The sequence below is a fragment of the Cetorhinus maximus genome, unplaced genomic scaffold (genome assembly GCF_964194155.1).
Source record: "Cetorhinus maximus unplaced genomic scaffold, sCetMax3.hap1.1 HAP1_SCAFFOLD_2513, whole genome shotgun sequence".
NCBI lineage: Eukaryota > Metazoa > Chordata > Chondrichthyes > Lamniformes > Cetorhinidae > Cetorhinus > Cetorhinus maximus.
Window position 1 is genome coordinate 2014 of NW_027598450.1, and position 26554 is coordinate 28567.

General features: G+C 44.1%; 1 protein-coding gene across 1 annotated transcript; it reads left to right on the top strand.

Annotated features, from left to right (window-relative positions):
• Positions 1-222: 222 nt before the first annotated feature.
• Positions 223-19000, top strand: LOC144677388 (derlin-2). The gene is made up of 7 exons (XM_078537516.1): positions 223-350; positions 5626-5691; positions 7926-7999; positions 8227-8320; positions 11096-11291; positions 14491-14581; positions 16957-19000. Exons 1-7 carry the CDS (start codon positions 258-260, stop codon positions 17060-17062), a joined length of 720 nt encoding a protein of 239 aa, XP_078393642.1. The 5' UTR covers positions 223-257; the 3' UTR covers positions 17063-19000.
• The last annotated feature ends 7554 nt before the right edge of the window (positions 19001-26554 follow it).

Genomic DNA, 26554 nt, shown 5'->3' on the forward strand with positions numbered 1-26554 from the left:
CTCCCTCCAGACACTCACTCACTCTCCTTCCCCTCCCCTTCCTCTCACTCACTTTCCACACACTCCGCTCACTCACTCACCTTGCTCTTTCTGATGGGTTCAGTCTAGATTCTCCCGCCGAAAGTCATTCGCTCACGCGCACTAGCTCCGGCTGGTCCAGTGGGCCGGGTTTCTTTACAGGAAATGACGAGTTTTTATCGATTTGCATGTGACGCAGTCGGCGAGCGCCGGAAATTGTCGGCGAGGCCGCTCTGAAGATGGCGTATCAGAGCCTGCAGCAGGAATACCTTCAGATCCCCCTGGTGACCCGGGCCTACACCACCGCCTGTGTGCTCACCACCGCCGCCGTGGTAGGAGCTCCGTGTCTGCTTGTCCTCGATCCCGCCTCAGCCTGGAGGAGGCCCATTGACAGCGGGAGGGTGAAAGAGGGAAGGAGAGGAGAAGGGAAGGGAGGAGAGGGTAGGGTAGGGGAAGCCCCAGTTGGAGTATTGTCACCAATTCTGGGCTCCCCACTTTAAAAGAGGAGATGAAGACTTTGGAGAGGGTACAGAAGAGATTCACTTGTAGCAGAAAAGCCACAAGATTTGATAGAGCTGTTTAAAATCACTATGGGCTTTGAGAGAGTAAATAAAATGAAATTTTCCAATGGCTATACGGCAGATAAGATGATATGGACCTTAAGATGATTGACAGAAGACACAGAGGCAACATGAGGAAAAACCTTTTTAACCAACAAGTAGTTAGGGTTTAGAATACTGTTCAGGGTAACATATTAGCCTGGATAGAAGATTGGCTATCTGGCAGAAAGCAGAGAGTATGCATATATGGGTCATTTTCTGATTGGTAGGATGTGACGAGTGGAGTCCGCAGGGGTCTGTACTGGGACCTCAACATTTTACAATTTATAACAATGACTTAGATAAGGGGTGTGAAAGCATGGTAGTTACATTTGCAGATGAGATAAGATAGGTAGGAAAGTATGTTGTGAAGAAGAAATACAGAGTTTGCAGATGGATATAGATAAGTTGAATGATTGGACCAAAATCTGGCAGATGGAGTATAATGTGGGAAAATGTGAAGTTGTTCACTTTGGCAGGAAGAACGAAAAAGCAGAGTATTACTTAAACAGAGAACGCCTGCAGAATTCCAGGTGTTCTCGTGCATGAGTCACAAGAAGCTAGTATGCAGGTCCAGCAAGTAATTAAGGCTAATGGAATGCTATCCTTTATTATGAGAGGAATTGAACATAAAATTAAGGATGTTATGCTTCAGTTATACAGGGCATTGGTGAGACCGCATCTTGAATACTGTGTGCAGTTTTGGTCTCTTTATTTAAGGAAGATGTAAATGTGTTGGAGGAGGTTCAGAGGAGGTTTACTAGGTTGATACCTGGAATGAGTGGGTTGTCTTATGATGATTGGTTGGACAGGTTGGGCTTGTTTCAATTGTGTTTGGAAGAGGGAGGGATGACTTGATTGAAGTAAATAAGATCCTGAATGCTCTTGACAAGGCTGGCATGGAAAGGATGTTTCCTCTTCTGGATGAGTCCAGAACTAGGGGGCACTGTTTTAAAATGAGGGGTCGGCCTTATAGAACAGAGATGAGGAGAATTTTTTTCTCTGAGGGTTGTGCAATGATAGAACTCTCTGCCTCAGAAGTGGGGTCACTGAATATTAAGGCAGAGGTAGCTAGATTCTTGTTAGGGAAGGGAATCAAAGGTTATCGGGTGTATTGAATAGCCTACTTCTCCTGTTTCATATGTTCATACAAGGGTGGTATAAGGGTATTCTTTTATTTGTAAATTAACCTGACTGGTTGTCCAGATTGACAATTTTCATACTGCAAGGGCAGTCTTACGTTGACAGTTTTAAAGCTATTTTGCTCCCTTTCAGTTCGTAGCTCTCCTATTGCTTCTGTTCTAGTTTGGTGCAGTTTCACATTGAGACAATTGACAAAGTATGATGAAAGAATGTTACGGAAAATAGGTGTGAGACTTCCAGGATGTAAACACTGTAAATTTGTATCACTGTAAATTTGTATCAATACTCTAGTGGGCCTCCCATGGCATTGTCCAAATAAAGTCCGGAGCAAGTGAAGCTCTGTGCAGTGGGGCTTAGGCAGAGAGTATAGCATGGGTTTCTGGGGCATACTCATACAATGTGCTGCAGCAGCTGTAACCGATCAAAGAGAGCGACGGTGGAGAGGGGGGGAACGGACGGATCGGAGAGTGGGGGGACGGACGGACGGATCGGAGAGTGGGGGGACGGACCGGATCGGAGAGTGGGGGGACGGACGGACGGACCGGATCGAAGAGTGGGGGGACGGACGGACGGACCGGATCGGAGAGTGGGTGGACGGACGGACCGGATCGGAGAGTGGGTGGACGGACAGACCGGATCGGAGAGTGGGGGGACGGACGGACCGGATCGGAGAGTGGGGGGACGGACGGACCGGATCGGAGAGTGGGGGGGGGGGACGGACCGGATCGGAGAGTGGGGGGGGGGGACGGACCGGATCGGAGAGTGGGGGGACGGACGGACGGACCGGATCGGAGAGTGGGGGGACGGACGGACGGACCGGATCGGAGAGTGGGGGGACGGACGGACGGACCGGATCGGAGAGTGGGGGGACGGACGGACGGACCGGATCGGAGAGTGGGGGGACGGACGGACCGGATCGGAGAGTGGGGGGGGGGGACGGACCGGATCGGAGAGTGGGGGGACGGACGGACGGACCGGATCGGAGAGTGGGGGGACGGACGGACCGGATCGGAGAGTGGGGGGACGGACGGACCGGATCGGAGAGTGGGGGGACGGACGGACCGGATCGGAGAGTGGGGGGACGGACGGACCGGATCGGAGAGTGGGGGGACGGACGGACCGGATCGGAGAGTGGGGGGACGGACGGACCGGATCGGAGAGTGGGGGGATGGACGGACCGGATCGGATCGGAGAGTGGGGGGACGGACCGGAGAGGGGGATTGCAAAGAGGGGGGAAGCGGAGGGACCAGGATGAGCAGATGAGATAAAACGCTAGGTTGCGATAGCACACCATTAATGTTACTGGAGTAGTAATTCAGTGGCCCAACCAAGGCTTCAGAGGAATGGGTTCAAATCCCACCACGGCAGCAAAAGCAGTTCGAATTCTGTTCATAAAACATATGGAATAAAGTACTAGTCTCATTAATGTGATCAAGAAACTACCGGATCGTCATAAAAACCCATGTGGTTCACTAATGTCCTTTAGGGAAGGAAATCTGTCCTCAAATGATCCGGCCTACATGTGCCTCCAGACCCAGAGCAACGTGGTTGACGCTTAACTGCCCCCTGAAATGACTGACCTAGCGCATCACTCAGTTTTACACGGCTCACAATTACTGATGGCAATAAACGCTAGTCTTTCCAACAATGTTCACATCCAGGAACATAGGAGTAGGCCTTTCAGCCCCTCGAGCCTGCTCCATCATCTAACTAGATCATAGTTGATCTTCTACCTCAACGCCATCTTCCCAAATAAAAAAACTGAGGGGAATGGAAAGATCAGATAGAACTACTGTACTCAGAGGGACAGAATAAGACAGAACCACTGTACAGAGAGGGGAATGGGCAGATCAAATACAACTAAAAATGGGCAAGGGGACTAGGTGGTGAGTGGGAAATAGGTGCACAGAGATCTCTAGACTGCCTCCCAATGTTGTGGAGATTTGGAAGTGAGCTTACAAAGTAACAGCAAATAACTAGGGAAAATATCTCCACATTAAAAATAAAACCGGATTACATTATCTGCCCACATAGCCTTGGATCCTGACAACTTTTACATTTAGTAAAAATTCAGCATTTAAATGTTACATTTGAGTTCATAGAATCTTTAAATTGACAACATAGACAGGAGCTCAATAAGAACCAGTCACTCTCTATACTTCTATATTGTCCCATTTCAGATCATACAGTCACTTCTGATAAAGTATTCCAAATCGCAGTAACCTGCTGAGTAGAATCATAGAATGGTTACAGCACAGGGGGAGGCCATTTGGCCCATCAGCTAGTTCTATTCCCCTGCCCTTCTGTAGCCCTCCAATTTTTTCCTCTTTAGGTGCTTAGTCAATTTCTTTTTAAAAGCCATGATTGGACCAGCCACCACCACACTCAGGCAGCAAATTCCAGATCTTCACTACTTATTATGTAAAAAAGTTCTTTCTCATGCCTCCATTGCTTCTTCTGCCAATCACCTTAAATCAATGTCATCCGGATCGCGATCCAATGGGAACAGTTTCTCTCTACTCTGTCCAGACCCCTCATGATTTTGAATACCTCTATCAAATCTCCTCACAACCTTCTCTTATCTTCAAGATGAACAGTCCCAGATTCTCCAATCTATCCATGTAACTGAAGTCCCTCATCCCTGAAAACACTTTCGTAAATCTTTCCTGCATCCTCTTTCTGCGCACCTTGTTTATTCTCCCTATTGGTGCCCATCCCCTGCTAAATTAGTTGAAGTTCTCCTGCAAGGCCATTGGGCCCAGCTTTGTTGAGATGCAATCTATCCACCTTGAATATATCCCCTAGGCCCCAGAGCTGATCCCAATGTCCTAGGAATCTGCAGTCCTCCCTTCTGCACCATTTCTCCAGCTGCATGTTAGCCTGTTTTGTCCTACTATATCTATACTCACTAATGTGTAGTACTGGGAGTAATCCAGAGATTACTATCTTTGAGATCCTTTTTTTTCTTTCCTTCATGGGATGTGGGCATCGCTTGCAAGGCCAGCATTTACTGCCCATCCCTAATTGTCCTTGAACTGAGTAGCTTTGCTAGGCCATTTCAGAGGGCAGTTAAGAGTCAACCACATTGCTGTGGGTTTGGAGTCATAGGTGAGGATGGCAGATTTCCTTCCATAAAAGGCATTAGTGAACCAGATGGGTTTTTAACCATAATCAATGATAGTTGTCATGGTCACCATTACTGAGACTAGCTTTATATTCCAGATTTATTAATTGAATTTAAATTCCACCAGCTGCTGTAGTGGTATTTGAACCCGTGTCCCCAGAGTCCCCATTAGCCTGGGTCTCTTGGATTATTAGTCCAGTGATATTACCACTCTGCCACTGTATCCCCATGATGCTCTTTAAGTTCCTCCTGAAACTCCAGCAGACTCGACCCTTTCTCTTCCTATGTTTTTAGTTCCCAAATAGACTTTTGCTATCTGCCCTCAAGATATTCAGCACCCTCTCAGTCCTTCAGCCACAACACACAAGGCAGTTGCAGAAACAATTGTTTTATCATCCTGACTATGGAATCCCCTCTTACCACTGCATTTCTACACCTTGCAGTGCCCTGCTGTGCAGTCATTTGCCCCATTGTGTCATGGATGTGCTTTGATACTGCACACCTCACCCTATTCATATTGGACACTGAAAGCCAGTATGATGTATCTCATTACTGTTTATGGGAACTTGCTGCGAGAAAATAGGTTGCCACATTTCCCTACATCACAACAGTAACAACACTTTGCTTCGTTTGCTGTAAATTGCTTTTGGATGGTTTGAAGATAGGAAAGGTGCTTTGTAAATGCATCATCTTCTTTTGTTTCTTTGTGAAAATTAAGAAATGTTTGTTTATTTCTTTCAGCAATTGGAAATAATCACACCTTTCCAGCTGTACTTCAATCCAGAGTTAATATTTAAACACTATCAAGTAAGTGCTGTATTTTTTACCTTAATGCAGAATGACACATGGACAGTGTATACTCTCCATAAGACATAGGAGCAGAAGTAGGCCATTCAGGCCATCGAGTCTGTTCCGCCATTCAGTGAGATCATGGCTGATCTGATAATCTCAACTCCACTTTTTGCCTTTTCCCCCTTGATTCCCTTACTGATTAAAAATCTGCCTATCTCAGCCTCGAATATACTTAACGGCCCAGCCTCTACAGCCCCCTGCAGTAAAGAATTCCACAGATTCGCTACCCATCTGAGAGAAGAAATTCCTCCTCATCTCTGTTTTGTTGGTGTCCCCTTACTCTGAGATTATGCCCTCTGGTCCTAGACTCTCCCACAAAGGGAAACAACCTCTCAGCATCTACCCTGTCAAGCCCCCTAAGAATCTTATATGATTCAATAAGGTTGCCTCTCATTCTTCAATGAGTACAGGCCAACCTACCCAACCTCGCATAAGAAAATCCCTCCATCCCCAGGATCAACCTAGTGAACCTTCTCTGGACTGCCTCCAATGCCAGTATATCTTTCCTTAGATAAGGGGACCAAAACAGTTCACAGTATTCTAGGTGCGGTTTAACTAGTGCCTTGTATAGTTTTAGCAAGATTTCCCTATTTTTATACTCCATTCCCTTTGAAATAAAGGCCAACATTCCATTTGCCTTCCCCATTACCTGTTGAACTTGTATGTTAGCTTTTTGGGATTCATGCACAAGGATTCCCAAATCCCTCTGTGCTGCAGCCTTCTGCAGTCTTTCTCCATTTAAATAATATTCAGCTCCTCTATTCTTCCTGGCAAAGTGCATAACCTCACATTTCACACATTATATTCCATCTGCCAAGTTTTTGCCCACTCACTTAACCTGTCTATATCCCTCTGTGGACTTATTGTGTCATCCTCACCACTTGTCTTCTCACCTATTTTTGTGTCATCTGCAAACTTGGTGATAGTACATTCACATCTAAGTCATTAATATATATTGTAAATAATTGAGGCCCCAGTACTGATCCCTGTGGCACTCCACTCGTTACAGGTTGCCATCCCGAAAATGCCTCCCTTATCCCAACTTTGTGTCTTCTATTAGTTAACCAATCCTCTCTCCGTGCTAAAATACTACCCCCAACACCATGGGCTCTTATCTTATTAAGTAGCCCTATATGCGGTACCTTATCAAATCCCTTTTGGAAATCCAAATATATTACATCTATTGGTTCCCCTTTATTTATCTTGCTTGTTACCTCCTTAAATAATTCTAATAAATCTCTGTTCCTAATGTTTCTAATGCAGCGGTATTTATTCCCGTTATGCGCTAATTTATTCAATACTGTAAGAATCATCTTCATCTCAACCTAAATCTATTGCGTCGACAATTCCTGGTTTGAGTAGAGTGGTTGCTTGCCCTTGTTCTGGTAATATTGGAAAATGCCGACATAACACAAGTTCTCCTAGTTTTATGGATTATAAATTGAACAGTAGGGATCTAAAATTATGTTCATATGTTCATATGATTTTATCGATTGCTGTGGTGTCTTTAGTAAATTCTTTGATTTCCCACCCCACCACCCGCTCCACGCTTTTTCTGTTCTCCCAGTGCTGCATGTCATTGCCTGTCCCCAGATCTTCCTCCTGTCCCCAGATCTTCCTCAATGCTGTGATACATAATTTATCACAAGTAAGCTTCACACAGGTATTCCACCCTTCACTCAGTTGCAGCCCCAAGCATCACTGTGAGGATCAGGAACTCAGTCTCTGGAGATAGCAGGTGTGAACCAGAATGAGATACTGCTCACACACTGACTGCATCATGTCCTTCACATGGCCACTTTGGCCTGTTGTTTTCTCACATCGTTCTTCATTGATGATTGTTGGAGACACCCACCCATTGATTTTTCTGCCCCCTCCCGGGTTGCTGGTGTTCACTCCTTGTCAGATGTTCTTACGAGGCTGCTGGCTGGCATTACCAAGATGATCCTATCAGGGTGTTGGCTGTGATTACCAAGGTACCTTAAGAGTTCCACTTTCTTTCTTTCTCCATAAACTAAGTCATGCTATTTAAATATGCTTTGTCTTTAATAGACAGAACACTGTTAGTGCTGTGACTCAGCTGAGTACTGAAGAGAGGAGTGAGGAACTTTTTAAAAAAACAACCTCCTTTACATGTGTCAACTGGATTTCCAGACTATAATATTAACCCATGTTTTCTTTTCTTATAGGTTTGGAGATTAATTACAAATTTCTTGTTTTTCGGTACAGTGGGATTTAATTTTTTGTTTAATATGATATTCCTGTATCCTTTTGACAGCTGTTGAAAATACATGTAGAAATTTCAGAAAACTGGTTTTGGATCAGAATCAAACTGTTTGATTTTGCTAATTACTGAAAAGATGTCTATTTACAAATTACATTTCCAAAGAAATCCGGTTTAAGGACAGTGTTTACTCCCTCCAAAATATTTTCTGCTTGCAATATTTTTTATTTTGATGCACCTTGCCTTTTCTTAACAATTGACTACAGATATCGATATTGTCGGATGCTTGAAGAAGGGTCATTCAGGGGTCGAACTGCAGATTTTGTCTTTATGTTTCTCTTTGGTGGATTTTTAATGACCGTATCCTTCAGACTTTATTTCTTTTATAATTATATATCATCAAACTACTTTAGGGGATTAGTAAATTAACAGAATGTATTTAATGTGAAACTTATGAGTTTGGGACAAAATCAATAGTCGATTAGACAAGTGCAGGATAATTAAGGAAAGCCAACATGGATTCATTAAGGGAAAATCATGTTTAACTTGCTGAATTTTTATGAGGAGGTAACAAAGAAGGTTAATAAAGCCAATGCTGTTGATGTGATATATATGAATTTTCAAAAGGCATTTGATACAGTGCGACACAAATTTGTGAGCAAAATTCTAGCTCATGGAATAAAAGGGAGAGCAGGCACTTGGATAAGAAATTGGCTGTGTGACAGGAAACAGAGAGTAGTGATAAATGGTTTTTCAGATTGGAGGAAGGTTTGTAGTGGAGTTTTTCAGGATTGGTGTTGGGACCCTTGCTCTTCCTGCTGTGTATTTTTAAAAATTGTTTGTTTACTGGATGTGGGCGTCGCTGGCTAGGCCAGCATTTATTGCCCATCCCTAGTTGCCCTTGAGAAGGTGGTAGTGAGCTGCTTTCTTGAATCGCTGCAGTCCATGTGGTGTAGGTACTCCCACAATGCTGTTAGGAAGGGAGTTCCAGGATTTTGACCCAGCAACAGTGAAGGAACAGTGATATATTTCCAAGTCAGGATGATTAGTGACTTGGATGGGAGCTTAATGACCTAGACTGTTGTGTTCAGGGCATGATTTCAAAATTTGAAGATGACATGAAGATTGGAAATGTCAGCTGCAAAGAGGATAGTCTTGAGCTTCAAAGGGACATAGGCATGTTGGTGGATTGGGCAGACAAGTGGCAGATGAGGTTTAATGCAGAGTGTGAGGTGATTCATTTTGGCGGGAAGAATATGGAGAGAGAGCATAAGAAGTAAAGGGAGAGACTCTAAAGGAGATGCGGGAACAGTGGGACCTCAGTGTATATGTACCTAAGTCATTGAAGATGGCAGGGCATGTTGAGAGAGCAATTAATAAAGCATCTAGTATCTTAGGCTTTATTAATAGGGGCATTGAGTACAAGAGTAAGGAGGTCAAGTTGAACTTGTATAAGACACTAGCTAGGCCGTGTCTGGAGTTCTGGGCGCCATACTTGAGGAAGGATGTGACTGTATTGGAGGGAGTACAGAGAGATTCTCCAGAATGATTCTTGGGGTGAAGAACTGTAGCTATGAGGATAGATTGGAGAGTTTGGGACTGTTTTCCTTGGAGAAAAGAAGACTGAGAGGAGACTTGATGGAGGCATTCAAGACCCTGAGGGATATGGACAGGGTAAATATTGAGAAACTGTTCCCACTCAATTGAGCATTAATAACTAGAGGGCACAGATTCAAAATAATTGGCAAAAGGAGTAAATGTGATGTGAGGAAAAAATTTTCACCCAGAGGGTGGCTGGAGTCTGGAACGAACTTCATGAGAGGGTGGTGGAGGCAGGTTTGATTGAGGTATTCAAAAGGGAATTGGATTGGTACCTGAAAAGAGAGAATGTGTAAGGTTACGGAGATAAGGCAGGGGATTGAGACTAGGTAGAATGCTCTTTCAGAGAGTCAGGGCTGACTCGATGGGCTGAATGGCCTTCTGCACTGTAAAGATTTTGTGATTCAGTAATGTGTGTAAGTTTGAAAATGCAGGAATTCTAGATGATGTATGATTTTTAGGTTTGTGCAAGACAATCAAGCTTTATGTCAGTTACATTCCCTTTTCTCCATTCCCGTTTGGAAGCTTTTGAAGCAGTTGACCCTCTGATACCTCATTTAAGTGGGTCTAGTCAAGTTATTCTAACATGGGGGAATCATGGCTGAGGCTAATCAACCGCGCACTCACCTGATAACTTTGTCACTTTTCAGCAGAGGCCACTGGATTCACCCTCACCAACAGCTCCACACCACCCCTCTCGCCAACCACCCACAAACCCTGCACCCCTCACTCCACCAGCCTAATGATGGCTTCCCACTGTCGCCTGATGAAGATCAGCTAACTCAGCCCAGACCCCGAATGACATTAGGGACCTTCAGGCTTGTATGAAGCAACTGTTCACTGGCCTTAGCAACTGAACCATTGGGGAAATGATGGCTTTGATTTGATATGCCGTCACTTTTAATCCATTATTATCCTTAGATTATGGATCTGGAGTTGTAACATGGTCTATGCAGCTCTCAGTAGCATTCTAGAAGCAGTTACAAGTAGAACAGTACGAGACAGATTAACAGTGTCTGAAACTGGTTCTCAGTGCACATCTTTAATCTTACCTAACCTCCTGTGGCAGTGACCGATAGATTTGTTTTTGCCATTTGTTTTAACGCTTGAAAGATTGCATTTCGAATACTCCTTTTTCAAGTAAAGTTGCTTCATTGAAAGCTTTGACTTTGCACAAAAAGAAAGCTTGAACACATGGAAAGGTCACAAGCAAATGAAGAGTTCAGGGGAGCACCGTAAATTCTCAAACCTAAGCTTTATGTACAAGGGGGTAGACAGCGGTACCTTGTGTAAATGGGTAAAAGGGGAGAGCTCTTTTCGCCCCCTCCCCAACAATACGCACTCACTCTGCCCTGCACCTTGACCCTCCCCCTTTCGTCCCCTCACCCTTGTCCTTGCCCCTGTCCTGCCTGCTCTTGCACCTCTCTGTCTACCTCTACCTTTTGCCAGTCCCATCTCACCTTATTCAACTCATGGACAAAATTCTCATAATCCTGTTGAAAGTTTTGGTGATTATTCTCCTTAACTTTGTGTCAGATCTTTGGCTTGTTTGTCAATCTAGTGTTCTTGGGTCAGGCCTTTACTATAATGCTCGTATACATATGGAGCAGGAGAAATCCTTATGTCAGGATGAACTTTTTTGGGCTCCTTAATTTTCAAGCTCCATTCCTGCCCTGGGTGTTAATGGGCTTCTCATTGTTGCTTGGGAATTCAATCATAGTGGATTTGCTAGGTAAGGAAACAATGTCATGTAAAGCAACACTTTAAACAGTGTGTGAATGGCTTTCAGAATGTGAAAATGTGCATGTTGTATCATTTGATTATTTGGGGAGCAAACTTCAAAGATTTTGTGTCATGTTTACACCTGATGCTATTCTCCATCCAAATACAATGTGTGACGGAGACTAGATGGTATAAATTTAAGATCATCAGCAAAAGGACAAGGGAAAAAACATTGCAATGGTTTGTTAAGATGTGGAATGTCTGATCAGAAATATTGGCAGGAGCAGAATCTCCATTAAAAGGAAATGGAGTGGTTTTTTGCAAGAGAGAGGTGTGGGAGGGTAAGTGAATAAGACCAGGGCAAGTAGCGAGCTCTATCAGGAAGCTGACATAGACACGATAGGCTAAATGGCCTTGTCCTGTCTGTAAGGTACGATTTTTGAAAAATATGAGTTCCACCATCTCTCCTCCATTATATCAATACAACCAGAAGGGAACAGGCAAACTGGGAAAAGGCTCTCCATCCAGCATTTGCTTCTCTGTCAAATGGGAATCATCAATCAGCCAGGATTAGGCAAGTTGTGTGTAAATCCTATTGCATCACCTTCTTTTCCCCCAGTGTGTCTGCAATCCTAAATCAGCAGCCACAACCAAATAATCCAACCCAGCTGATTCCCACCCTGGGTAAATTTGGCATCAAATAGTCCTTTAGTGGCCTATCTAGACTGAGAAGACTCAGCCACTCTTTGAAATGATGTCTGCACCTCAGTGTAAATGTGTATCTCCTTTACAAACAAGTAGTGATCAAATTAAAATAAAAACAGAAAATGTGGGTAAAACTCAGCAGGTGTGGCAGCATCTGTGGAGAGAGAAACAGTTAACATTTCGAGCCTGTGTGACTCTTCAGAGCTAAAGCAGTCAAGTGATCAAATTAAAGTGGTCACAGTTGGATATCTGGAAATATCAACTCTAGATACTTTTATGATTTTAAAATGACAGGTCTCCAATCTGTCTCAGAAGTCATTCTTTGGATTGGTCACCTGGCTTTTCAGTAAAATAATCTCTGCACGCTCAATAGATTCCTTATCTTTCATATTTCTTTCTCATAAGCTCTGAAAGCCCATCTCACTGCACAGTCCAACACAGCAGGCTCCAAGCCGCAGCTTGTACACTACATTAACTATGCTTTGATTCTTCTGTGGAGTTGACTAAATGAGGAAGAACATTAGTTTGCTGAGTGTAAATACCATGTTCCTTATTCTTTGAATGTGGTTCTGCTTTAAATGCAAGACTCCCATATTTCCTTCTGTCTCTGGTCTGTCTAGCCTGAATGTGAATCATGTTCCTTAAATAATGTTCGTTTCCAGTTTATTTGGCTTGGTTTCCTTTTTATTTCATTGAAATAGTTTTTTTTGCCATTTAACTACTTTTATCTGTGCTGATACCCTTTTCAATTTGATATTGTACCTAATTATGTTCTGTTCACTATTTTCTGCTTGTGAGTTCCCCCCATTCTTCTAGCTTTATTCTATCCTCAGTCTACTGTATTGCACCTTCACTTTTCTCTAATTTGGGTACAAATCCCTTCCTCCATCTCCTTGCCACTGTTCAGCTATCTGTCATGCACCCCCATCTATCATGTTCCTTCCTCCCTTAGCTTGACCCAGACCAAATCAGCTGTGTCCCATCCCTCGTCATCACACTGTTTTAATGCTGTAATGGAATCTTTGTTTAATGCTCCTATCAGTCCTCTTTTGTCTCCCAGCATTATTGCTTCTGAATTGCATCCTGCTCACTTCCCATTGTTTGGAAGTTACAGTAACATGTAAAACTAGAGTTTGGTGGCTATCCAATCTTTTTTGGGTAGCCTATTAACCCTCTGGCCATTGCCTGCTGCCTTTAGTATTGTCAGAAAGAACTACACTCCTGGGAGTTAACCATTAGTAAGCTCAATAGAAACCCAGATATAACTGGAATGAAAATCCCTTACAGGCAAAAGTCCCAAGCATCACAGCATCCTATTCTGCTTACATTTCTGTTTTATCAGTTCATTTTCCTCTCCATCACATAATCAAGTATTCTCACAGCCAGGAAAGTGATCCCAGTATTGTGCAGATACATTCTGTACAGGCCGTTCCTGCCCAGTGTGATTGGAAACAGTATTGAGATAATGTTCCAGGAATCCAAACCCTTCCCACCCCCCCTGCACCATTGCTCCATCCATGTATTTAACTGTCTTCCTATGCTGATTTGCGCACACAATCCCTGGAGGTCATGTTCTTTAATCTCTCACCTAATTGCCAAAACCTTGTAGGATCTCAATCCACTGCTTCCTTCTCTAAAACCTTTTGTATAAGTTTAATGACACTCCTTAGCCTAAGGAGTAATATTAGACCCAGATCTTTGGTTTAAAATTAGGAAGCACTTTTATACACACACTGGTAAAAATTTGGAATTCTCCGCATACAACAATTAGTGCTAGATCAATTGTTAATTAGTGCTAGATCATAGATTTTTGTTAAGTAATTTGAGGATATGGGTTAAAGGTGGGGATATGAATTTAGGTTGTAGATTAGCCATGATCGAATGAATGGCTGAACAAGCTTGACGGGCCAAGTGGCCTACTCGACCCTAACACCATATCCCAGTCCTGACAAACCTTGCCCCCAAGGCCCCAGTACCCACATAAACCTTCTTGTCATTACACTCAGTCAGTTGCAGATTTTAGAAATACTGTGAGCAATGGTACAGGAAGGATTTTGATGGAGCCGACAGGAAGAAACCATTTCCAATCAGAGTTCAGATAATTGGCTAAACATCTTGGGGGAAAATGAGGGGATGTTCTTTTAGTCAACAACAAGTTGTTTCACCTGGAATGCTCTGCCTGAACGGATGGCTGAATAGCCATTCAATAGTAAATTTCAAAAGGGAATCGGATAAATACATGAAAAAGTAAAAATTGCAGGTCTCTGGATAAAGAACAAGGGAGTGGACCTGATTGGATAGCTTTCATTGGACAGGCCTGATGGCTGCATGGCCTCGTTCTATGTTGTATGATTCAAGGGGGTCTGAAAACACATTGCAAGCTGATGATAATATGTAGGAAACAAGTCCTGGTGGCAGTGTTGCTTCATGTGATACATGGGCTAGTAATTTAAAGTGGTGCTGTTTTGTGCTTCTAACTTCACCTGGCTATTGTTTGACTTTAGGAATTGCTGTCGGCCATATCTACTATTTTCTGGAAGATGTATTTCCAAACCAACCCGGTGGAGGTCGCCTGCTCAGGACTCCAAATATTTTGTAAGTCGGTTTTTACTGAAGCAGTTGTTCAGTGTTCTAGACAAGTAGCAGCGTGATTCTAAAGGGTGCGTCTGTTTGTATGCAGCAGTACCTGAACTGTTAAAGGATCAAAATTCAGTGAATAATTTAATTGAATCTGCCCTTCCATTGTCTAAAAGAATGGAAAATCTTCATGATCTGATGTGTGTTATTGATTTATTTGATATCTCCACGGGTAGCTCACTGACTGCAGCTCCATGTATGAACCGACACATGTGCACTCCCTTTATGATTTTGTTCGGTTATAAAATGCTTGCATTATACGTCAAAAAAAAACTCTGTCCTCTAGAATTACTAACCTTTCTGTAATCTCCCTTTCAGATACACTCAGTGCCCACCTCCATACTCTTTGTGTATGATCTAGTTTAAAATCTAGAAGTAAGACTACCCTGAGCCAAGTTAACAATGATGCTGTATGTGACTGCAGCATTCTCTCCCCCTTGGTGGTCCTCGCACTCAGTCAATCTGTTCTCCTCCAGCCCTGCTCTCTATTCCATCCCATCATATTGATGAGACACACGGGTAGAGGGGAAAACAGGGCCCAGAGGTTAGGATGATGAGTTGATGTATGTTATAGGACTAGGATCTGAAGTAGGTTGGATTTTCAGAGTGCTTCTTGCAATTAGCTTTTTGCAGGTGTTGCTTGCTGGGTGTTTAGAGGCAGGGGCCTCTCCATACCCCTCAGCTGCTTCACATTTTGGTGTAACATTGTGTATAACCATGGGTACAGAACAGAGTTGGGTTTGCTACATATCTCCCTTCCAATTAACCAAAACAGTCCGTTTGTTTGTTTTATACAAACAGAGGTGCCAACACCTGTTCTGTATGTAATGTTCCACAGCTTCTCAACCACAGAGACAACATTAGCCAAGAACTCAAGGTTCCCTTGTCAATTAGGACCTGCCCTTTTATGCTTACTAACCTCACAGAGAATAAAGTCATTGTGCCAGCTTTTTTTTATTCATTCGTTCATGGGATGTGGGAATCGCTGACAAGGCCACCGTTTATTGCCCATCCCTAATTGCCCTTGTTCAGAGCATTTTAAGAGTCAACCACATTGCTGTGGGTCTGGAGTCACATGTAGGCCAGACCAGGTAAGGACAGCAGATTTCCTTCCCTTAAGGGCATTAGTGAACTACATGGGTTTTTACAACAATAGACAATGATTTTAAGTCTAGATTTTTATTGAATTCAAATTTCACCATCTGCCGTGGTAGGATTTGAACTCAGGTCCCCAGAGCATTAGCCTAGGTCTCTGGAATACCAGCCCAGTGACAATACCACTATGCCACTGCCTCCCCTCCTCAGCTGTAGCTCAATACTTGTTCGAAACTGAACTGGACTAGCCATATAGATACTGTGGCTACAAGAGCAGGTCAGAGGCTAGGAATCGTGCAATGAGTAACTCACCTCCTGATTACCCAAAGCCTGTCCACCATCTACAAGGTACAAGTCAGGAGTGTGATGGAATACTCCCCACTTGCCTGGATGAGTACAGCTCCTACAACACTCAAGAAGCTCGACACCATCCAGGACAAAGCAGTCCACTTAATTGGCACCCCCTCCACAAACATTCACTCCCTCCACCACTGACACACAGTAGCAGTAATGTGTACCATCTACAAGACGCACTACAGGAATTCACCAAGGCTCCTTACACTGCATCTTCCAAACCCACGACCACTGCCATCTAGAAGGACAAGGGCAACAGATACATGGGAACACCACCACCTGGAAGTTCCCCTCCAAGCCACTCACCATCCTGACTTCAGAATATATCACCGTTCCTTCACTGTCGCTGAGCCAAAATCCTGGAACTCCCTCCCTAACAGCACTGTGGGTGTACCTACACCACATGGACTGCAGGGGTTCAAGAAGGCAGCTCACCACCAGCTTCTCAAGGGCAATTAGGGATGGTCAATAAATGCTGGCCCTGCCAGCGAAGCCCACATCCCGTGAATGAATTTAAAAAAAACAGGGGAAGTGTAGAGTCCTAATCACAATCAATTCATAAGCAAATCACAAGCTCCTGCTGCCCCCTCTGCCCGCCAGACTCCCGCTGTCCCCAGCATTGCATTGTTAGCACTCTGTGGGGCAACCTTTATGCACCTATGGAATGTATTATGAATCCTGCTGTATTTGTTCCAAAAGTAAGACTGATTTAGTCCTTTCTTTCTATTGCTCACCCTTATGTCGATTGTGTGATGTTTACTCCTGACCTGATTGTTCCCACCCAGCCTCATCTCTGGGTCTGTGCGAGTGTTACTGTTGGCCCTGTGCAATGTTGTTTGTTTCCGTTACTTATCCCAGGAATGGGTTCTGTTCTTCACCGACAGGAAAGCTGTTTTTGACATTCCTGAAGAAGATCCCAACTACAACCCACTGCCCGAGGACCGACCTGGAGGTTTCAACTGGGGTGAGGGACAGCGACTTGGGGGCTAGTCACAAACCAACTGCGAACAACATGCTCTCTGCAGGACCTCCAAGGATGTATTTGTTCTCTTTTGCCTCCCTACTGCCCCCCATCACCCTGGTTCGGTTCAGTTCAATAAATGCCACCTTACAGATTGCCAATGATCCACGAAGCAGCAAACACTTCATGGATGATGGATACCTGTTGACTCTTGAGGGTGAATTACAATTGGCCAACAGTGCCTAGAGCTTTGTCTGTTATACTGGAATCACTGACTTTCCAGTGAGATTTATTCCATCAAACTGAGTGTTCACATTAATTGTCTCTCGGAAGATCAAATCTCTGAGGTTACATTCATTTAGTTGAATGTGTAGCCATAATTTTTATATAACTGGTTTTTATGAACAGTTGCTGACTACTGAAAGAATTCTTTTACAATGAACACAGAACTTGACCCATCAACCTCACTCTGATCTGAGACACCAAATTCCTGAACAAAACGCCAGCAGATGGAGTCTTCGATCTGTACTCAGCAGGGCTAATACAGGAATGTGTTACCTAAGCACAGTCGGCGTCAGCGATCTTTCGATCAGTATGTTTTGTCAGTCACACAAGTGTACAGCTAAACCCTGTAGATGTCAGTCTAGTCAGTATTGGTTAAACAGAGTAACCCTTTGCTGTTGCACGCTCTTTCCCTGTTTCATGCTGGTGATTACACTCATCTAAGAGTGTAACCTGGCCAAACACACCACAGCAAGCCACCAGTAATCTGAGGACATCCTCATATCCTTTTCAGTGTCACAGTGCCTGGCATCTAGGTAACATATGCCCGTGGCTAGATCAAGGTAGAATACGTTTGTTTGTGATATGTTAGCCATGAGGTTCACAGTCCCACACAGCACAATGGAGTGTAAACTGCTGCCTTGACTCATGGGAAGGGTATGTAAATGAAAGCAGATGTATCTGAGCATTTCAGATACCTCACATATAATGGGAGGGTGAGATGGTGTTTCTGTAAACTAATTCTCCATTAAATTCTTACACATAAATTAGCAGCACCCAGCTGTACAGGGGTGTCTGAAACAAACTGGCTGCACATCTGAATAAGAAGAATGCCTGGTCTGTATTAAAACAGCCACACTTTGATTAACTCCATTAAACAGAGTGTGTGGGACACAACTCTTGTGTTTGCAATTTCCCACACCAATCTTCGCTGAGTTGATGCCCGTACTGAGGGAGGCTGATCCCAGGTTGGGGTTCTCAGCACTTGGTTACAAATCAGCGTTTTAGATTCCCAGGTCCAAGATCGCTTCATAGGAAATGCTGTGAGCACAAGAGAACTTACAGCAGAGGAACAAAGGGGCTGTGACATGAGAGGAACATTGCAATAGTATATGGGCCCTCAAACTCTGCTCCCCTCGTACAGGAGCAAAATACTGCAGATGCTGGAAATCTGAAATAAGAAAATGCCACAAATGTTCAACAGGTCAGGCAACACCTCGGAAGAGAGAAGCAGAGTTAACATTGCAGGTCGATGACATTTCATCTGATGGTTTGGACACTGGAGAGAACTCCCTTGCTCTTCTTTGAAATAGTGTTGTGGGATCTTGTATGTCTGTGTGAGATTCTGTACCCCACAGGCCTGTACCTGGTACCAATAGGCCTGTCTCTGGAAGGTTGAAACATTTTAATCAATTCACACTTGTGCCAAATCTAAAGTACTTTGGATGTTTTTAATCATAAAATTTGATTCCCATAAACTGTGATGCTTTGATAATTGTGAAGTTGTTGAGCATAATCTCTGCAGCAGTTTGTAGGTTTTCCTTTATGCAGAGCACTGCACTCTAAAAGTGGTTTCTTGTTTAAATCTTTCAGCGTCGTTTGACAGTGTGCAGGAGTCTCTTATCCATTTTGATTCTCTCTAGTCACATTAAGCCTTGTGATAGAAATTAAATTATTTTAGTTAAGATATTTCATTCCTTTCCTCAAGGTTCCTCTTTATACAGGTTCCACCCAAGTACTACTGGCTACAGTAAATACAACCTGACAGAGAGGGACTGAGAGACCCCAGTCAGTGTTCAGATATATGTCTGGGGGAGAGGGACTGAGATAAAACAGTCACTGTACTTATATTGCCCTGAAGGAGAGAGGACTGAGATACAACAGGCATCTTACCTGTATCTCCCTGAAGCAAAGAGACCAGTTGGGTGGAGGAATGCCAAATGTGACCCAATGCTGGAGAGACTTGTATTTAAATAGCACCTTTCACAACCTCAGGACATCAATGTTTTCCAGCCAATGCAGCACTTTTGAAATGCAGTCACTCTTGTCACAGAATCTTTATGGTGCAGCAGGAGACCATTCAGCCCATTGAGTCTCCACTGGCTCTCTGAAAGAACATTCTAACTAGTCCCACTCCCCTGTCTTATCCCCGTAACCTTGTGCATTCATTCTTTTCTTGTAGCCATCTAGTTCCCTTTTGAATACCTCAATCAAACCTGCCTTCAGCACTCTCTCAGGAAGTTTTTGCAGATTCCAACCACCTTCTGGGTGAAAAAAATTTCCTCACATCACTACTACTCCTTTTGCCAATTATTTTGAATCTGTGCCCTCTAGTTCTTGATGTTCTCCTGAGTGGGAACAATTTCTCACTACTTACCTTGTCCATAACCCTCAGGACCTTGAACACCTCTATCAAGTCCCCTCCCAGCCGCCTTTTCTCCAAGGAAAACAAACCCAACCTCTCCAATCTATCCTCACAGCTACAGTTCTTTATCCCTAGAATCATTCTTGTGAATCTCCTCTGTATTCTCTCCAATACCTTCACATCCTTCCTCAAGTATGGTGCCCAGAACTGGACACAATATTCCAGATGAGGCCTAACTAGTGTCTTATACAAGGTCAACATGACCTTGCTCTTGTACTCAATGCCCCTATTAATGAAGTCTAAGATACTATATGCTTTATTCATTGCTCTCTCAACTTGACCTGCCATCACATACACAGAGGTCCCTCTGTTCCTGTACCTCCTTTAGAGTTTCTCCTTTTATTTTAAATTGTCTCCATATTTTTCCTGCCACAATGAACCACCTCACACATCTCTTCATTGAATCTCATCTGCCATTTGTCTGCCCAATCCACCAACATGCCTATGTCCTCTTGAAGTTCAAGATTATCCTCATCACAGTGACAACGTTTCCAATCTTCGTATCATCTGCACATTTTGAAATCATGCCCTGAACACCAGAGTCTAAGTCATTAATATATATCAGGAAGAGCAAGGGTCCCAACACTGACCCCTAAGGAACTCCACTACAGACCTTCCTCCAATCTGAAAAACAACCATTTATCACTACTCTCTGTTTCCTGTTACACAGCCAATTTCTTATCCAAGTGCCTACTCTCCCTTTAATTCCATGAGCTAGAATTTTGCTCACAAGTCTGTTGTGTGGCACCGAATCAAATGCCTTTTGAAAATCCACATATACCACATCAGCAGCATTTCCTTTATCAACCTTCTCTGGTACCACCTCAAAAAAACTCCAAGTTAGTTAAACATGATTTTCCCTTGATGGCTTTCCTTGATTATCCTGCACTTTTCTAAGTGATTATTGATTTTTGTCCCGAACTATAATTTCCAGAAGTTTCCCTACCACTGAAGTCAGACTGATTGGCCTCTAGTTGCCAGCTTTATCTTTGCACTTTTTTATTGAACAAGGGAGTAACATTTGCAATCTTCCTGTCCCCTGTCACCACTCCTGTGTCTAAGGAAGACTGGAAGATTATCACTAGTGCCTCTGCAATTTCCACTCTCACTTCCCTCAGCATCCTTGGATGCATCTCATCTGGTCCTGGTACTTTATCTATTTTAAGTAAAGACAGATTTTCTAACACCACCACCTCCTCAATTGTAAATTATTCTAATGTACCAGTTACCTCCTCTGTCAACTCGGCCTGGGTAGCAAGTTCTTCCTTTGTAAAGACAGGCGCAAAGTGCTCATTTAATACCTCCGCTATTTCTCCTGCCTCCACATGCAAGTCCCCTTTTATATCCCTAATCGGTCCTACTCTTTCTTTTACCACCCTTTTATTATTTACATGCTTATAGAAGACCTTAGGATTCCCTTTTATGTTTGCTATCGGCCTCTTGACATGCTCCCTCCTTACTTTTCTGATTAGTTTCTTCACTTCCTCTCTGGTACTTCTATATTCAGCCTGATTCTCCATTGTATTTTCTACCTGACATCTGTCGTACACGCACTTCTTCCTTTTCATCTTCACCTTTATCTCTCTCATCATCCAGGGCACTCTGGCTTTATTTGTCCTACCTTTCCTCTGCAAGGGAATATACCTTGACATTGCCTGCAATAGTGTTTCTTTGAAGGTAGCCCATTGATCAGCCACGGTCTTTTCCGTAAACATTTGATTTCAACTCACTTGACTTGGGTGCATTCTCAACCCATCAAAGTTGTCTTTCCTCAATTCATTATCCTTTATTAATTATCCCCTAATTAATTATCTCATGATGTAGAAAATGCCAATTTATGCACAGCAAGCTCCCACAAACATCGATGTAATAATGACCAGATAATCTGTTTTTAATGATTTTGGTTGAGGGATAAATATTGGCCAGGGCAATAGGGATAACACGCCTGCTCTTCTTTGAAATAGTGCTGTCGGATCTTTTCTGTAGAGAAGAGAACAGACAATGTGTCATATCCAAAAAACATCACCTCTGATAGTGCAGTACATCCTCAGTTACTTGCCTGGAGTGTCAGCCTTGATTTTGTGGAATTTGCACCCTCAGCCTTCTGACTCAGAGATGAGAGTGCTTTCCACAGCTGACACACACACCGTAACACTCACCCCTGACTCAAAGTCAAAGGTTCAATTCCCACAGCAGACCCTTGAGCACACAATCCAGGCTGATACTTTACTCGAGGTCTGCACTGGAGTGCTGTTTTGGGCTGCAGTAGAGTGCTTAAATTGGAGTGGTGACTGAGGGAGTTCAGTGAAGAGGGAAGGAGGTGATCCTTTGAGTACCGTGAAGTACGGTCGGGTAAGTATTTAGTACTTTTATCACTTATAGTTTTTAAGGTCTTATTTTGTCATTCATCGTTTGTAAGGGCTATTTTCTGTAACATTGAGGAGCAGGGAAGAAGGGCCCTAGAGTAATTGATGTTATTTGATATTAAGTATCTTCCAAAAGGTTTAATTTAATTTAAAGGGGCAAGTCATGGCAAGAGGGCTCAAAGCTGTGGTGTGCTCCTCCTGCTCTATGTGGGAAGCCGGGAACATTTCCAGTGCCCAGGGCCAGCATTTGTGCGGGAAGTGTCTCCAGCAGCAGCTCCTGGAAGCCAGAGTTTTGGAGCTGGAGTGGCGGCTGGGGACACTGTGGAGCATCCGCAAGGCAGAGCGTATCGTGGATAGCACGTATAGAGAGGTGGTTACACCGCAGGCTGAGTCCACAGGCAGAGCAAGAGGACTAGGCAGGCAGTGCAGGAATCTCCAATGGCTATTCCTCTGCAAAACAGATATACCGCTTTGGATACTGTTGAGGGGAATGGCATCACGCGGGAAAGCAGAAACAGCCAAATTTGTTGCACCACGGTTGGCTCTACTGCACAGGGGAGGAGTAAAAAATGTGGGAATGCAATAGTTATAGGGGATTCATTTGTGATAGGTACTCCAGTTCAAAGATCAATGCAAAGGTGAATGAGGCTCTCAAAATGGGAGTGAATAAGGGGAATAGATAGGCGTTTCTGTTGCCGCAAATGAGACTCCAGGGTGGTATGTTGCCTCCCTGGTGCTACGGTCAAGGATGTCTCAGGGCGGCTACAGGATATTCTGAAGGGGGAGGGTGAACAGCCAGTGGCCGTGGTACACATTGGTACAAATGACATAGGTAAAAAGAAAAGGGATGAGGTCCTAAAAGCAGAATATAGGGATTTAGGAAGTAAGTTGAAAAGTAGGACCTCAAAGGTAGCGATCTCAGGATTACTACCAGTGCCACGTGCTAGAGTAGAAATAGCAGGATATATCGGATGAATACGTGGCTGAAGAGATGGTGTGAGGTGGGGGAGAGTTTCAGATTCCTGGGACGTTGAGACTGGTTCTGGGGGAGGTGGGACCAGTACAAACTGGATGGGTTACACCTGGGCAGGACCGGGACTGATGTCCTAAGGGGAATATTTGTTAGAATGGTTGGGGAGGGTTTAAACTATAAAACGGCAGGGGGATGGGAACCTATGCAAGGATCAGAGGAGGAGGAATCAAGGACAAAAACAAAAGACAGAAAGGGGAATAAGAAAAGTGATAGAGAATCAAACAGGGCCTCAGTGAAAAATAGTGGGAACGGAACAAGTAATGTTAAAAAGACAAACCTTAAGGTTTTGCACCTTAACGCAAGGAGCATTCGTAATAAAGTGGATGAATTAATCACACAAATAGATGTAAACAAGTATGTTATAGTCGGGATTATGGAGACATAGCTGCAGGGTGACCAGGGATGGGAACTCAACATCCAGGAGTATTCAGTATTTAGGAAGGACAGACAAAAAGAAAAGGTGGTGGAGTTGCATTGCTGGTTAAAGAGGAAATGCACACGAGCAGGGGAGAGACCTCATCCTGAGTGAGCCACAGCCAGAGTGAGTGTGGGTATTGGCAATTTGGTGCTTGCATTTTTTCTTTGCTATCCAACTTCTTAAATCTTCAGAGAGTGGTGTTGCCCTGCTGCAGCAGTAGAGGCTACAAGGGAGAGAAATGACTGGTAAGTAGTGGGTAAGGTCAGGTTAATATTTACTACTTTTAATGCTTATAGTTTAAGGTCTTTTTGTGGTTTATAGTTTGTATATTCTGCAGTAACGAGGATCAGGAAAGAAGGGCCCTAGAGTAATTGATTTAAAAGGTTTAATTTAAAGGAATAAGTCATGGCAGGAGAGCTCAAAACTGTGGTGTGCTCCATGTGGGAAGCCGGGAACATTTCCAGTGCCCGGGACCAGCATGTGTGCAGGAAGTGTGTCCAGCTGCAGCTCCTGGAAACTCGGGTTTCAGAGCTGGAACGGCGGCTGGGGACACTGTGAAGCATCTGTGAGTCTGAGAGCATCATGGATAGCACGTTCAGAGCGGTGGTCACACCGCAGCTGAAGGGACTTGAGGAAGGAAGGGAATGGGTGACCACCAGGCAGTCCAAGAGAAACAGGCAGGTAGTTCAGGAGTCCTCTGGGTCCCGCTCACAAATCGGTATTCCATTTTGTAGGCTGATGAGGGTGCCGGTTCCTCCAGGGAGCGCAGACAGAGCCAAGCTTATGGCACCATAAGCAGTCAGTCTGTACAGGAGGGGAGGAAGAGCAATAGTAATAGGGGATTCTATAGTCAGGCGCTACTGTGGCCGTCAACGTGACTCCAGGATGGTGTGTTACGTCCCTGGTGCCAGGGTCCGGGATGTCACTGAACGGCTGCAGGGCATCCTGAAGGGGGAGGGTGATAAGGCAGAGGTCATGGTACATGTTGGTACAAATGATATAGGTAGAAAGAGGGATGAGGTTTTGCATCAAGAATTCAGGGAGTTACGCAATAGACTAAAATGCAGGCCCTCTCGGGTTGTAATCTCTGGATTACTCCCAGTGCCACGTGCTAGCGAGCACAGAAACAGGAGATTAGCGCAGTGGAAAACTGTGGCAGAATCAGACAGAGCATGGATTTATGAAAGGGAAATCATGCTTGACAAATCTAATGGAATTTTTCGAGGATGTAACTAGTAGAGTTGATGAGGGGGAGCCATTGGATGGCTTTCAGAAGGCTTTCAACAAAGTCCACATAAGAGATTGGCGTGTAAAATTAAAGTGCATGGGATTGGGGGTAGTATATTGAGATGGATAGGAAACTGGTTGGCAGACAGCAAAGAGTAGGAATAAACGGGTCTTTTTCCGAATGGCAGGCAGTGACTCGTGGGGTACCGCAGGGACCCCAGTTATTCACAATATATATTAATGATTTAGATGAGGGAATTAAATGTAATATCTCCAAATTTGCAGATGACACAAAGCTGGGTGGGAGGATGAGCTGTGAGGAGGATGCAGAGATGCTTCAGTGTGATTTGGACAAGCTGAGTCAGTGGGCAAATGCATGGCAGATGCAGTATAATGTGGATAAATGTGAGGTTATCCATTTTGGTAGCAAAAACAGGAAGGAAGATTATTATCTGAATGGCTATAAATTGAGAGAGGGGAATGTGCAACGAGTGCTGGTACACCAGTCGCTGAAGGTAAGCATGCAGGTGCAGCAGGTGATAAAGAAGGCAAATGGTATGTTGGCCTTCATAGCCAGAGGATTCGAGTACAGGAGCAGGGATGTCTTGCTGCAATTATACAGGGCCTTGGTGAGACCATACTTAGAATATTGTGTGCAGTTTTGGTCTCCTTATCTGAGGAAGGGTGTACTTGCTATAGAGGGAGTGCAGCAAAGGTTTACCCAACTGATTCCTGGGATGGCGGGTCTGACATATGAGGAGAGATTGAGTTGATTAGGATTATATTCGCTGGAGTTCAGAAGAATGAGGGGGGATCTCATAGAAACCTATAAAATTCTAACAGGACTAGACAGGGTAGATACAGGAAGGATATTCCCAATGGTGGGGGAGTCCAGAACCAGGGGTCACAGTCTGAGGATATGGGGTAGACCATTTAGGACTGAAATGAGGAGAAATTTCTTCACCCAGAGAGTGGTGAGCCTGTAGAATTCGTTACCACAGAAAGTAGTTGAGACCAAAAGATTGTATGCTTTCAAGGAGGAGTTAGATATAGCTCTTGGGGCAAAAGGGATCAAAGGGTATGGGGAGAAAGCGGGAGCAAGCTATTGAGTTGGATGATCAGCCATGATCATAATGAATGGTGGAGCAGGCTTGAAGGGCTGAATGGCCTATTCCTGCTCTTAGTTTCTATGTTTCTATGAATATGTGGCTTAAGAGTTGGTGCAGGAGGGAGGGTTTTAGATTCCTGGATCACTGGGACCGTTCCTGGGGAAGGTGGGACCTGTATAAGCGGGATGGTCTACATCTGAACCAGAGCAGGACTAACACCCTTGCAGGCAGGTTTGCTAGTGCTGTTGGGAGGAGTTTGAACTAATTCGGCAGGGGGAGGGACACAGAATGTTAGCAGAATAGGGACATGTCATAATACAGTAAAACAAGTTAGAGGGAGTACAGCTGCATTACGTTTCAAGGGAGTAAGGCAAGGCTGGATGGCCTCTACTTTAATGCCAGGAGTATTATAGGTAAAATGGATGAGTTAAGGGTGAGGATTGACACATGGAATGTGATATAGTAGCCATCACAGAGACGTGGTTGAGGGAGGGGCAGGATTGGCAGTTCAACATTCCGGGATATAGAATCTTCAGGCGAGACAGGGGAGGGTGTAAAAGAGAGGAGGTGTTGTATTATTAGTTAAGGAGCCAGTTACTGCAGTAAGGAGAGATGATATCTTGGAGGGGGCATCGAATGAAGCTTTGTGAGTAGAGCTTAG

What these genes read in the sequence shown, in the direction of transcription:
- LOC144677388 (XM_078537516.1), top strand. Translation starts at nt 258, where the DNA reads ATGGCGTATCAGAGCCTGCAGCAGGAATACCTTCAGATCCCCCTGGTG. An exon ending in TAATATTTAAACACTATCAA is followed by an intron (nt 5,692 to 7,925) that starts GTAAGTGCTGTA and finishes CTTTTCTTATAG; the next exon opens with GTTTGGAGATTAATTACAAA. An exon ending in TTGTTTAATATGATATTCCT is followed by an intron (nt 8,000 to 8,226) that starts GTATCCTTTTGA and finishes AATTGACTACAG; the next exon opens with ATATCGATATTGTCGGATGC.